The sequence below is a fragment of the Streptopelia decaocto genome (genome assembly GCF_964273445.1).
Source record: "Streptopelia decaocto genome assembly, chromosome: 2".
NCBI classification, from domain to species: Eukaryota; Metazoa; Chordata; class Aves; order Columbiformes; family Columbidae; genus Streptopelia; species Streptopelia decaocto.
The window spans coordinates 157,690,196-157,703,613 of record NC_138655.1 but is presented as its reverse complement, the minus strand read 5'-3'; the positions used below and the strand labels follow the sequence as shown (position 1 = coordinate 157,703,613).

At 41.0% G+C, this 13,418-nt stretch overlaps 1 protein-coding gene across 1 annotated transcript in view; it reads left to right on the top strand.

Annotated features, from left to right (window-relative positions):
* The window catches only part of SCN5A (sodium voltage-gated channel alpha subunit 5), a 216,003-nt gene that overhangs the window by 161,595 nt on the left and 40,990 nt on the right, over positions 1-13,418 (top strand). Inside the window, exon 19 of the mRNA XM_082046668.1 lies at positions 4,519-4,639. Coding sequence (XP_081902794.1) covers positions 4,519-4,639 — 121 coding nt within the window. The remainder of the gene's footprint in view (positions 1-4,518; positions 4,640-13,418) is intronic.

The window sequence follows — 13,418 nt, the reverse complement described above, 5'->3', positions numbered from 1 at the left end:
TCACGGGTGGATAAGACCTCAGAGGACAAACTGGTTGATTTCGCTGCCAAAACAATGCCCCACAAAATATTTTGTACAGCTTTGTGGAATCTACCTTTAAATGTATCAGGCAACTTAGATTTCTTCATTTACCAAAGGGAACAGTTCATTTGCTTAGAAAAAAACCTCATGGCTACGTGTATTGCCTTAATAACCAACTCCCCACTTTTTTCTTCTTTTCCCTTTTAAAGTACCGCTTCATTACTCTCATTTACCAATTTTATGAATTTTCTTTTTATGAATTAATATAACAGACTGTTGTTTGCTTCATTTTGTCTTTGGCTTGCCCCTTGAAGTCATATGCCATTTTTCTTTCATTATTTCTTTGAAATGAGTATCTCTGTGCCCTCTGACATCTTTTTACCTCTTTCTTTGCAACTCCCTCAACTGTTCCTTTCCGGAGTTGTTTTGCCAAGAAGTAGGCACAGTATTCCAAATACAACTTCCACAGACTGTAAAGAGAGGAAATAGTATCTCATTACCTAGACATGATGCTTTCATATAGGTTTTCTTTATTGTTATATCCACTACAAAATCATGTCTGATTTTTTAATATTCCTCTAAGTTTCCAGGATTTCTACTGACGTTTCCCTGGAACTCTCTCATTTGTACTGTTTTGAGTCAAGACCCATTTTGCTGTATTCTCTCCATGTTTCCCCTCTCTGTTCCTTTCTGCTTCCTCAGTTTCAATACTCTCTCAGATTTAATGTTATCAGCTAACATGAGAATTATATCAGCCAGTACCCCCATATCTTTACTGAACGTAATGCTGACTTTAATCCTTACAGACCTCCTCCTCTGAAGACAAATTTTGTGTTACATTTGGGTGCTTAGGATGGCTTTTCTCCACACAGTAATGGGTGAATACAACTTATTTTAAAAGTAGACTTTTCTATAATAGATATCCAGATATTTTCTCAAGGTTTATATATCATATGTCAATTTGATAGTTTAAGGCTGTGATCTTCAGAGGTGAGGGAGAGGGGAAGGGTGATAAGAGTTAAACCTTGAGCAAACATCAACTTTCAATGAGATTTCAGTATCTCACCGCTAAAGGATTTTTGAAAAACCCATTCAGATAGAATCATAGAATATCCTGATTTAGAAGGGACCCACAAGGATCATTGAGCCAAACTCCTGCCCCTGCGTATGACAACCCCAAAATTCAATCAATTTGCCACTATTACAGACACAAGCAGTGGCTGTGGAAGCCCTGTCCAGGTACTTTAAACAGCCACTTCACCCAGATACTCATCAAAAACTACCCTTTGCATCACAAATTTATGTACTAGTGGGAGGTCTCCCAAAGGGGCTTGTGATAGATCCCGTCATCTCTGCCTAGCACACTTGCTCCACTCATTCCAAGAAACAGGAAATTCAATATTTGTCCTTTTTGCCTTCTTTTGGCCTCTTTGCACCCCATTTGCGCACAGTACCCCCAGCATACAGGAAAACCTTGCTGCCTTTATGTCTCTATGACATTTCACTCAGAGAAGGCACTCTCCTTTTCTCCTCTGAGTCTTTATTTAATTTACTTTAATCACAGGCTACAGGGAGCGTTTACTGATCTGTGATTCCCATGATTGTTCCTTTTTCCTCTTCTCTAAGCTCAGTATCGTGTTTACTTATTGCTGCTCTCCTGGGCTGTTTCCAGTTTTCCATGAGCACTCACTATTGATCGCTAATGGTGTGTTAACTTGGTGTATGGGATCCCTTTATGCCCTGCAATGTGCCTTGTCTGGATCTGCTGATTTGCACATTTCAGGCTTTCTAGATACTTTCCTACATAAGTTTGTATGAATTCTAACAGGTTTCCCCCCCTCCTCTTTTTATTGATTGCCTTGTGGGTTTCTTTTAAAAAGCGTTTATTTTTTCGGGCAACTGAATTTTGATTAATTACATCTCCCTCATCTATTGTTGTTATATCTCTAGCTCTTTCCATTACTGATTTCATGAAAACCTTCTTAATCCCTGTAACTTTTCTGGCAAAGAATAACTTTTGCTTCTTACCTACAAGCTTTCCTAATCTTTCTCTCCTCTCTCACATGTATGGTTCATTTTTTAGTCAAAGTTTGAACCCTCAAACCTTTGTCCTGTGTTTTCCTAATCCATGTTTGCTGCCTCTTCTTCTTTGAAAGCTTTCCAGAAGAAATCCTGTTTTGTCTTGCATGGTCCTCCTCTCCCTTTTGATGCTAATGGATTCGAATATTTTCTGAAAACTCTTCCCAATAAATAACTCTCAAGACTTTTTGATTCTTTAAGATGTTTTTCCTGTAGTCTATTACAATTGCACCATGTTATGTTCTGTGAATTTCCTAACCTGTCTCTGCTAAGTTCAGCTCTCTCATTGACAATGCTGTTGAACTGATGTTCTCACACTTTTCTTTCATTTCCATCTGTTGGTAAGAATTATATCCAACAAGGCTTCTTTTCTCATTGGAACCTCTATTTTCTACATCCTACAGCTGTGTATGATTTAGGACTATTTTGGTGATCTGTGTTTTGACGTCTTCATAACAGAGCAGATAATGACTAAATGCATTCTCTAATGAACAGTATCAGAAAGTTCTGACTGTGCTAAAACTTAGTATGACATTTTTTCCGCCATCATATACAGTTGGTAGTCTGTAGAAAATGGGCTCTGTTCAGCAGTTGAATTCTGAATATGGATTTTTTAGAGGCTTTATCCATGACTTTGACCTGTGCTTTCTGTTCTAACTCTGTTTTTAAAAGGTCTCTTCTCGATTGTTTGCAGTCCTTTTGAGTAGAGCATTAAAAACCCTAGCCAAGACTATGACCTTCTGGATGCTGCAGCTAATTGCAAACAAGTAGCTTCCATCCCTGCTTGCAAGCGTTGCTGGAATGGTCAATCTTTCCCATTTTACCCCAGGTTCAGCATTTCTCTGAATTCAGCTATAAATTTTGCATTGACCGTATATACTGGAAAACAAAGGGCCCATTTTCACATTAATAATAAATATATAAAGCTATATACTTATTCTCCAGCTCCATCACCATCATCCTCATGAAAATAATATTTTATGTGTACATGCCATCTCTCATATAACTCTCACAGGTTGTTTAAAAGCATGGGTAAGTATTATTGTCCTCTTTTTTTTTTTTTTTGAATAAACACAATAGTATTGCAAGATAAAGCACAAAAATATTTCAATAGGTACTCAGAGAACAGAATAAGACTGTTAACAAATATGACCAACAGAAGATACCAGCTTTGGTGTTTTTCACTTATGCCAGATAGTGCCCTAGTACAGTCAGAAACAAACTCTGAGCATGGCTTGGCAAATCTTCCACTTTAGTGGCCAAGCTGAATAATCAAGTAAAACATAATTTTGGATTAACATAAAATAGAAATCTTTTATTTTGATTAGTAAAATAAAATATGGGAAAAAAATCCTACTTTCTTCTAAAGAACATGTTTTGATTCTCTCAAAAGAAAGTTTTGGCCTGAAATGAATTTTCTGTTTCATATTTGGGCGAGTTATTTAATCATGCATCATTTCTCTTCTAATAGCAAATTCAACCTCTAAACAAAATTTTAGAGTAATATATTTCCCAGAAATATATTACCCTCATCTACTTGAGTGTTCCTGCTCTAAATAGATAAGACAACCAATGCTTCAGGGAGCACAAATATTCTTGTCCCCGTTTTGCGGAGGATTTGAGAAACACTGAATTTAAATAATGCAGCTAAGATGGTGGTATCAAATATTTCAGGCAAGTGACAGAGCCTCTGAAAGGCTTTCAAAAGCCACGTGTCCCTCCTGCTACGTCACCTTGAGAGCAGAAGTGTGTGACCAAAAGGCAAGGGGTCACATCATGTGGTGGGAACAAGTCAGGCAGGTAGAAGGGTCCTCTCAAATATGTGTGCCTGTAGCATCGTGTCACCAGGCCCTGGTGACAGAGGGACTTCTGTTCGTCTCAGAGGAGAAGCTGTGGCAACAGGGAGCAGAGCATGGTCCTGGCTCACAAGGTGCAGGTTTCACCCATCAGCCATGGGTGAGGAGCTTCAAGAATGAGGATCCAGAGACAGGAACCCAACACAGGTCATCAGATTCATCCTTCAGCATTTCAGGAGCTAGGTCTCACTTCTGGTCCCCCCCATCTGAAGGTATGAGCCTTCAGGACGCACAAGCCTTAAAATCATGAGTGGTTCCATCATTCCAAGCTTCCACCTACCATTAATATTCAATGGCTGTTAGTCTCTTTATACGGTTTGCTTCTCTTTTGTTCTAAAAAGTAAGTTTTATGTGTTAACGTTTTGTTGTTGTTGAACCGTTAGCTCACCGCAGCGTAGGCAGAGCTGTCACTCAAGGAGTGGGCATCATGTGGAATGCATGGCGATGTCTCTGTTGTGGTGGCTTTAGCTGGGATATTGGTTAGTGGAATAAAAACTCAGCTACTTCCTTCGGGGCGATTGATCAATTTGTTTTCCTCATCTTTGCTCTTGTTGACAACAAGCTTGATGAAATCAGTCTTTCTGAAGGCAGCACAGTGGATTTGACAAATCCTGCAGAACTGCTGGAGCAGATCCCTGAGTTTGCTGAGGAGCTGATGGAGCCTGAAGATTGCTTCCCCGAAGGTAAGGGCCTGTGTATTTCACTGCAGTGCTGAGGCAAGAAGCCTCCTCTTCTCTTAGTGAACATTTCTCCACCTTCACACCACGTTGCTCTGGCTGCTTGCAGTAGCGTTTCACGGGGTGCACTTCATTTCTTAGATACTGTAATGTTCCAAACGCACACTCAGAATCACTTGTTATCACTAGTCTTTGAATTTCCAAGGTGAGATACGCCAAAAGCATGCTCTAAAAGACTATGCAGCTTCTAATGTGCTGGGCTTTTTTTAATTTGTGCCATAAAGGGTTTGGTTTTTTTTAAATGTTGACTTTTCTCACTTGGCCAATGAAGATTTTTGCCTGTTAATATGTGTGCATGATCAAATTTTGTAGAGAACTCACTAGATCAGGAAGTTTCTGTTGCTTAACTGTATACAGGCAGTTAGCAGAAACTGTCTGGAGTGTTCATGAGTCCCAGGGACTGTCTTCCATTTATTTTAAAGGCTGTTAAGATTAGCACATCCAGTAACTTTCATCTGACCAGGGATGTGCTATGTAAAGGGTATTTTACTTACTTTAGATAACAATTCACATTTACGTAACTCTCTTAATGCTGAAATACACCATCATTTTATTAATTTGTTAACACCAACCTGCTCCAAAACGCAGGTTTAAAACCCAGCTGCATCAGAAGATCTATTTTAATCTATAAGGTAAATAACATCCTAAGTTATTTCTTCTCAGAGTAAGTTTTATTCCAAATATTATTTCAGTCAATTCCCTCATTCTCCTTTATATCTGGGTTAGGAAAAACAGGGTTAGCTGAATGTTAGTATATTCCCTTGAAAATTCAAGTATTATTATAAATAAAAACAGAGCTGCTCAGATGGGATCAGACAGAGATGATTTGCTGGGTATATGAATGCCCCTGAAGTCAGCAAAAATGTGCATCTCTGTATGTGTGAGAAAGATGATTGAATGAGGTAAGGGAGCCCTGCAGGGCTTACAAATGTCCCTAGGATCTAAACATTTTTTTGGCAGCTCTGCTTAAAAGCAGCAGCCAGAAATTAATGCAGTTGATGCGAGAAAGCATGGTATATCTATTCTGGCCCATACAATAACATTTAGAAATTAGATCTGGTGTTTTCATTCTTTCACAATATATTTGTTAATGAGGCTACTGAGCAGCAATCTATGTTGTGCACTGCAAAGTGAGAAATTATATTATAATTGCTTAAACAAGCCAGTGCTGTAAGACTGATGCTAGGCAGATGCCAGTTTACAAATTGTGAAACTGTGCTTGGAGATGATCACCTTCCAATTTTTAAAAGAAACAAGCAGACATCCCGCAACCCATCGCTTCATTCAGTGCATGGCCCTGATTCATTCCCAGAGGAGTAGCACTCGGTAATTTGCTCTGTCTTAAAATAACCAGAACTGCCTGAAACTCCATCCTGCAGGACCACATCCGTACCAACCCAGTTTGCCAGATCTTCTCCACTGCTGTCAGTGGGACAGAGGGTAGCAAGCGCTGCTCTTCCAGATGGATCACTGGAAGCATTAAGCCAGTTTTGAAGGCCACCCGTCATCCTGACATCAGAGAAATGTAGAAACGAAGGTGGTGTGGGCTGAACCCCAACTTTGTCCCAGGTTACACCCACCCTGCTGGCTCCTGCTTCCTTCCCTCTGAGCATCTCCTCTCTTTTACCCTTTATTCCTCATCTCTCCTGGTTCTGCACTGATGTGTATTCAAGTCGGGGTGTTCTCCTTTTCTCCGGGGGTACGACCAGCTGAGCCTTGAGCTTTGACTAGGAATGGAAGGAGAACCTGCTCCCAGCCCTTGGCTCAGTGTGGGGTGTCCTGGGGCACTGGGGATGCATTTGCAGGTGATGTCCTCCCCAACATATCTGCTCTGCCTTCCTGTGCAGCACATATCAATGCAGGTTTTTCAGAGGCTACTGTGTAGGCTAAATGTGATCACATTCCTCACAGATTTGGCAAAAATGCATAAACTTAACATGCAAATGTTCACTCATAAGATTTCAAGTCAAAGTGCCATAAACTGAAAGTCCAAGTGGTTCTTACTGAAACGACATTAATATTTGTTTTTATTTATGCAAGGAAACAAAGTGTTTTCCTATATTTTTTAGCCAAACTCAGCATTGCAATTAAACCTTATGAAGTTCAGTCTAGTTAAAAAACAAGCAAGCCAAGAAAAAAACAGTCTAGTTAGCAAAGATATGACAAGTTTATACAGTAGTAAAATGGAAGTTCTGAAGGGCATGCACCAGGCAAGTTTATCTAGTGCTGCCTTTACTGGCTTTTTATAGATACAACAGTATTTGGTATATTTGGGAGAATGACCAGCTAATATTTGTGAAAGAAGGAGATTAGGTGAGATGAAGAGGAGGAGTGAGAGAGGAAGGGTTAAGTTTTCACCCTGTTAGGTCACCAGCTATCTAAATTCAAACTATGACATTTCTAAACACATCCAGCACAGGTTATGTCCTGAACAAATATGTTCCGGATTCAGCCCCCTTTTTCAGATAACAAAGGCAATGAAGATAATGCATGTTCTTGAAATAGTTACTGAAAGTTTGCTGAGGTCACAGTTTTCCAGGACTTGGGTGACCCAGATAAGCCATAGGTTGTTTTTCTTGGGGAGACTTATTAATTCGTTATCATCTCAAAATAGCTTTGATTAGGGTCAATGGGGAATATTCTTTGGTCGGGAAATGTGAAGCCAAGGTAGGGTCATGGGTCTGGCAGCTAGCAAGTAATTGCTGGGAAAAAACTGATAGAAATTGAGAGATCATTCTTGTTGCCACTTGATGCGAAGGCAACATCTAGCCAATGCCAGCTATTTGGGTATTTTTTCCTCCAGATGCCTTGCAACACTCCAGTCCTGTTACCTCCATTGGTATGCGTTCTCTCCATCAAAATTTGCTATCTGTTTGGACATTATCTTCTGTGTCTCACAGAAGGTCATCCAAAGAGAACCCCCTGGCCCCAGCATGCTCCTCTCTCCCAGACCCTAATAGGAGAAAGTTTTCACTGTGTCCTCAAGCGTAATTCCCCGGACATAGCCCGCTGGCAGAGGTTTCAAAGGAGTATCATCAGATGGTCGTGCGAGAATGAGCTACCTTGCTCAACGCGCGGTTGATCGCAACTCGTGACACCAAGGACGCCCAAAACCCATTTTTCATGTGACCGTGTAAGAGCAATTATCGCAGCTGGAAAATGCCATGTGCTAAAGTGAAGTTACTCTGATTAATGATGGGATCTGCGTCATGCCCTCCCCAACCACACTTAGCGGCTGGTTAGAAATAAAAAAGTGAAGAGGAGCAAAAATAGACTGTTAAACTGAACAAATCTAAACTAAGCTACAGGGACGACCACCAGATGATGTTTAAAATCTGAGTAAAACCAAACCCAACTCAACGTGTTGTCATCCTAGAGAGAAATCATGGAACAAAACCAAGTTTAAAAGTATCTTTTTCTTGTAGCCATGGTACCTGAGATAGGTTGTATTTTTGTGACAGGAAGGGCATGCTAGTATTTTGTTGTATACAATTTTCAGACATCAGATGACTTCTACAGTCCTATTGCATGTACACAATTAAATTATTCAGGTTGGCCAGGACCTCTACATTTCAACTCGTCCACCCCCTCACTCAAAGCAGGGTTGACATCGCTGGTAGGCCAGGTTGCCCACTGCCGTTGCTTCAAGGCATCACACTGTCATTTGTAGTGCCATCCAAGAGGATATGTTTTGAGGAGCAGCAAATAAACAAGAAATGTACCCTTGCAAAGCCCTTGGAAGAGTAAAAACACTTGGCAGACTATGGATTTGTCAGATTTTCTCTTGGCAGCACCTGTTCATATGACACAAGGCTCAAATCTCCTCGTGTATCTCAGGTACCTGAATTCTGGAGAAAGCGGTGGCAAATCTTTTCCATGTTCACCCTAGAGCTGCAGCCATTCATGTCAATGGGTTAATGGGACCAGAAGACAAGAAAAAGAGAGTCTGCAGAAATAATGTTCCCTCCAGCATGGGGAGACAGCCAGGGCCTTACAAAGGGACTACAGCCAGGCTTGCTTTATTGCTTCAGCATACACAGCTAACCAGACTGGTCATTAGAAACACAGCTTGGCAGGTATATATATATTAAAACCATATTATGAATACCTACCTGCTTGAGTTTATGCTGAGGAAGCTGTATTTGTGTCAAACCAAGCAATGCTGTAAGTAGCATTCAAAGCTAAGCAAAATACTGTTTTGTTCTAAAAATGAAAGTTCCAATAATTGGGAACTCCTGTTTAAAGGTAGTAAAAAAGTTACCACAGTTTGAGCATAAGGTACCTGATTTACTGGACCACAGTACAGAAGAAACTAATTGATGTTCCTGGTTTACAGAAGAGAATCAGCAGCCCAATCCATCCAAAACATATTAAATAATTTTATGTAAATTTAAATGTATATATTTGTGTGAACAAGCAGAGCATTTGTAAAGTCTTTACTCATAAGTCTGAAATCAATAGTCTTGGCTGTCATGCATGCAGGATGAAGGTTTTGCAGTATAGCTCCCACATTTACAAAGAGATTTTTTTCCCAATGCACCAAGGTAATGCAATCAAGTCTAACAGCTCCATGATTATAATAATGCACCAGGCTAGAAAATGTGAATGTGGAACCAAGGAATATTTACACAAAATGCATTGTAAATTAAACTTTTCCTGGCTTTTTTATTTTTCTAGCGACTTGCTTATGATTGAGGCAGATGCTCAAGTAAGAGATTTCTCTGTCATATCTGCAGTGGACACATTTTAATCTGTAATTTGCGATTGTGCTATAGGACACCCCAGTGACTGAAGGGAATAAGTCCCTTGTTATGAAAAACAAACAAAAAGTAAATAATGTAATGGTAAACAGGAGTGTTTAGAAAGGTTTCTTGGTAAACAGGTCTCTGTTTCATGACAAATGGTATATAATGTTCAAATGAGAATTGAAAACAGACGTTGTTCTTGGACAGGTTGACCACTGATGCAGCTTCACTGATTTACCAGTAAATAACTCAGCCTTTCAGAATGACTTTTTCTGCTGTTCTGTGTTTCTGTTGAGCGGTAACCTACTACCCAAAAGGCCGTGGTGGAAATTAGTCTGTTTGCTCTCAAAAAAGATGTAGCTCACCATAAACTACAGTGGCAAAACTAAGTCCTGACTAAATCACAAGGCGGTCAGCTTCTTCTGCACAACCCGTTCCCTATTAGCCTTGATTTCAGGGGGATAACACAAACCTATTAGACAAAGCAGTGTGAGTAATGCTGAGGGTTTATTCCTGCCCTGACACTTGCTGTGCTAAAAGGTGTTAATGAATAATCTTCTTCGTGTGGATAAAGTAGATTTCAAAACCTGAAGCCGGGCTCTGCTGACCACCTGTCTTGTTATAGAAGCCAATAGGAGTTATGATTCCTGAGACCCAGACCCTCACCAGATCATGCCTTAGACACATTGGCATGTTTTTGATATTCTGATTCCACAGAAATGGAAAAACGAATGAAAAAAACACTATTAGAATGCTGACAAAGGTCAGGTAAACTTTTTCTGTGAAACGCGAATTGAGCATTTAAGCTTGGGTCAGTGTTACCAGAACAGTAGGCTACCAGAGCTACGAGAGAGTCCAGAAAAGCACAGACATGAAATAACAGTCAGTGAGGGAAATCAGAAAATCTGAAATGGAAATAGATCTTTACTAATTCATTAAAAGTCTCATTTGTGGTCAGTTTTCTTTTTTTCTTTTAGTTTTCTTTTTTTTCCTGTTTGATTTATGAATAGTTAAAAATAGCATTTCATCTGAAATGCAGCCAGCATGATTATTCACGAAAGTGCTACTTGACATTAGTAATTGTATCAGAATCTGATCTAAACATTTCTGAATTGAGACCAATCAAAAGCATGGGATTTAATAGCACTGTGATTTTGGGCTGACTCATCTGAGGAGCTATTTTGGATTTTTCAAGGTATTACTGTCAGTAACCAGGACTACTTTTTTCAGATTGGAATTGCATGAAAGCCATCAAAGAGCATTAAAAAAAATATCATCAGTGGTCCTAGTTGGCTTTCTGTCTTTAAAAATACCTGTAGATTATCAGATGGAAGCTGACTGAATCAGCAATAGCCTGTTTATATCATTTTTTTAAGTATTTTCTGTCACAAATTGAGTGACTTTGGAACTCATGGTGCCCTGCTCATTAGTGTTTAATTTGAAGGTGATCCCCCAGTTTTAGCTGTGACTGGGCTCAGGTCGTCACATAGGCTCCCTGTGTAGCAGAAAGAAAGAGGCAGATTCTTCTGGGGAATGATTCATCCAGCTGTCTTACAATGGGGAAAACCCACTTCCCTGAAGACCCTAACCTTTTCCAACTGTACTTACAGAGCATTTCTACTCTGTAAGAGCATGACAGAGCACATCATGCCTGTTACTAGCTGAGCCCAGACACTGGTTATGCAGTTATAAGGCACAAAGGATCAGATTCACCCAGCCTAATGTCAGGTGCCCCCCTGAGGTGCTTAAGCTGGAGGACTTTTCGTAGGATGTCTGTAGATGATGGAGATAGTCTGGCATTCCAGGAGATGCTGAAGAGCTGAACCATCTCTGGTGGTGCCTATTGAAGCCTACGCCAGCTTGGGTTTAGTATCTTGCAGCTAGATTAAAGTCAGGGCAGTTAACGATGCAGACCAGATACCTAACACAGAATTGTAAAATCATAGAATATTTCAAGTTGGAAGGATCATTGAGCACAACTCCCTGTCCCTTGCAGGACTACCTAAAACTACATCATATCATATTATCAGAGAATCACAGAATGTCCTGAGTTGGAAGGGACCTACAAGGATCATGGAGTCCAACTCCTGTCCCTGCACAGGACACCCCACAGTTCACACCGTGTGTCTGAGGATGTTGTCCAGTCTCTTCTTGAACACTGTCAGGCTTGGGGTTGTGACACCTCCCTGGGGAGCCTGTTCCAGTGTCCAGCACCCTCTGGGTGAAGAACCTTTCCCTGATGTCCAACCTAAACCTCCCCTGGAACATCTTCTGCCATTCCCTCGGGTTCGGTCGTTGGTCACTAAAGAGAAGAGCTCAGTCCTGCCCCTCCTCCTCCCCTTGTGAGGAGCTGGAGCTGCCATGAGCTCTCCCCTCGGTCTCCTCTTCTCCAGGCTGAACAAACCAAGTGATTTTAGCCACTCTTCATACGGCTGCTTCTCCAAACCCTTCACCAGCTTCACAGCCCTTCCAGCTCCCAGTAAAAAGGGGGATTTCTGCCTAACAGGAGAAATCCACACTTATATAGTGAAAAACCTGCTCATTAGAATTGACAAATGAGGGATACAAGATCAAGACTTCGGTCTTCCTGATCCAGAGCTGAGTTGCCAATGAGGTGGGCAGTGTACCTGTGTAACAGCACAGAGTGTGGACCAGACACCTGAAAGAGGGTAATGACCGTACAAGTTCTGGGATGGGAAGTAGTGGAAGAGTTTCCTGATAGCACTGCTAAGAGATGCAACTAATAACACCCTCAGTCATGTCATGCTGGTGGGACTGTACTGCATGGGCATCTCTAAACAGAGCTGCTGTATGTGTTAGCTCATATGATGTTATAGCTCAGGGATCCTGGTACCATGCAGTATTGCATGCCTGATGTCTATTTCATTTACCAGCTTCCTAAAATATACCCAAATCACACACGTGACCATCTATGAGCAGTGTACCTGTTTTAGCAAAAAGTAGTGATTAATATGATATCCTTTTATCACTTGACATGATTCTTTGGTGTTTTGGATTGAAGTGCTTGGAAGGATAGGACTTGCCTTTGCCAGAGTGGCACCTGACCTACAAAGAGGCAGAGAGCTTGTTCTTACATTTCTATCTTCTTCTAGCATTATGTTCTTCTCAAATACTTTGATTAATTCAGTATATTCAACTGAGCCCAGAATTTCTCTGAATTCCAGAATACCATGGCAAACTGGGAACCGGTGTGGGTCTGTGTGATGCAGGCATGTAGAGAACAGGTAGTTACGTGTGTCACTGTCCCATTACCTTTGCATAAATGATTTCAGTGTCCTGTTAGTCCCATACAAAAACCTCATACAGCCAGGAGCCTACACCTAAACAGAATCTCAGAAATGAGAGGGAAAGGGAAGCTCTGGGAGTGGTTGACATATGAAACATCCTACAGTTCTGCTGCTCTGTGGCAGGGATATAGGATAATAAAACTAACAGAAAACACCAGGAGGACCAGAGCAGATTTACCAGGTCTGTTCCTCCTGGCACAGCCTGTTACCAGCATAGCCCCATGTCCAGCTGCTTGGGAATCCCGGCATCCCAGGAGCAGCACTTTATCTCCTTGCATATCACATGCAGCTCAAGCGCCTCAGTTATGCCACCTTGAATTAGCAGCATCTACTGCCAGTGTAACCTTGGCACTCACCCTCTTTCCTTCCTCAGCTTCCTTGCCTAAACGTTATTTCTACTTGCAATAACATTGCATTACATCACCACAGTGAGATGTCCTCTCCTGTAGCTTCCAAACAGCTGTTGTGTGCTTCAAGACGTGTCAGTGATCTTGGACACCTTTCAGCTGTGGAAGCAGTTGGACTGTGATTTTTTTTTCTCATGGTGAGACTGATAAACCTCCATAGCTAAGTCTCTTGGTGAGACTGATAAACCTCCATAGCTAAGTCTCTTTCTATAAAACACATGGATTGAATGTTGGGCAATAAGCTTACCTTTTAGAAATAAACTAG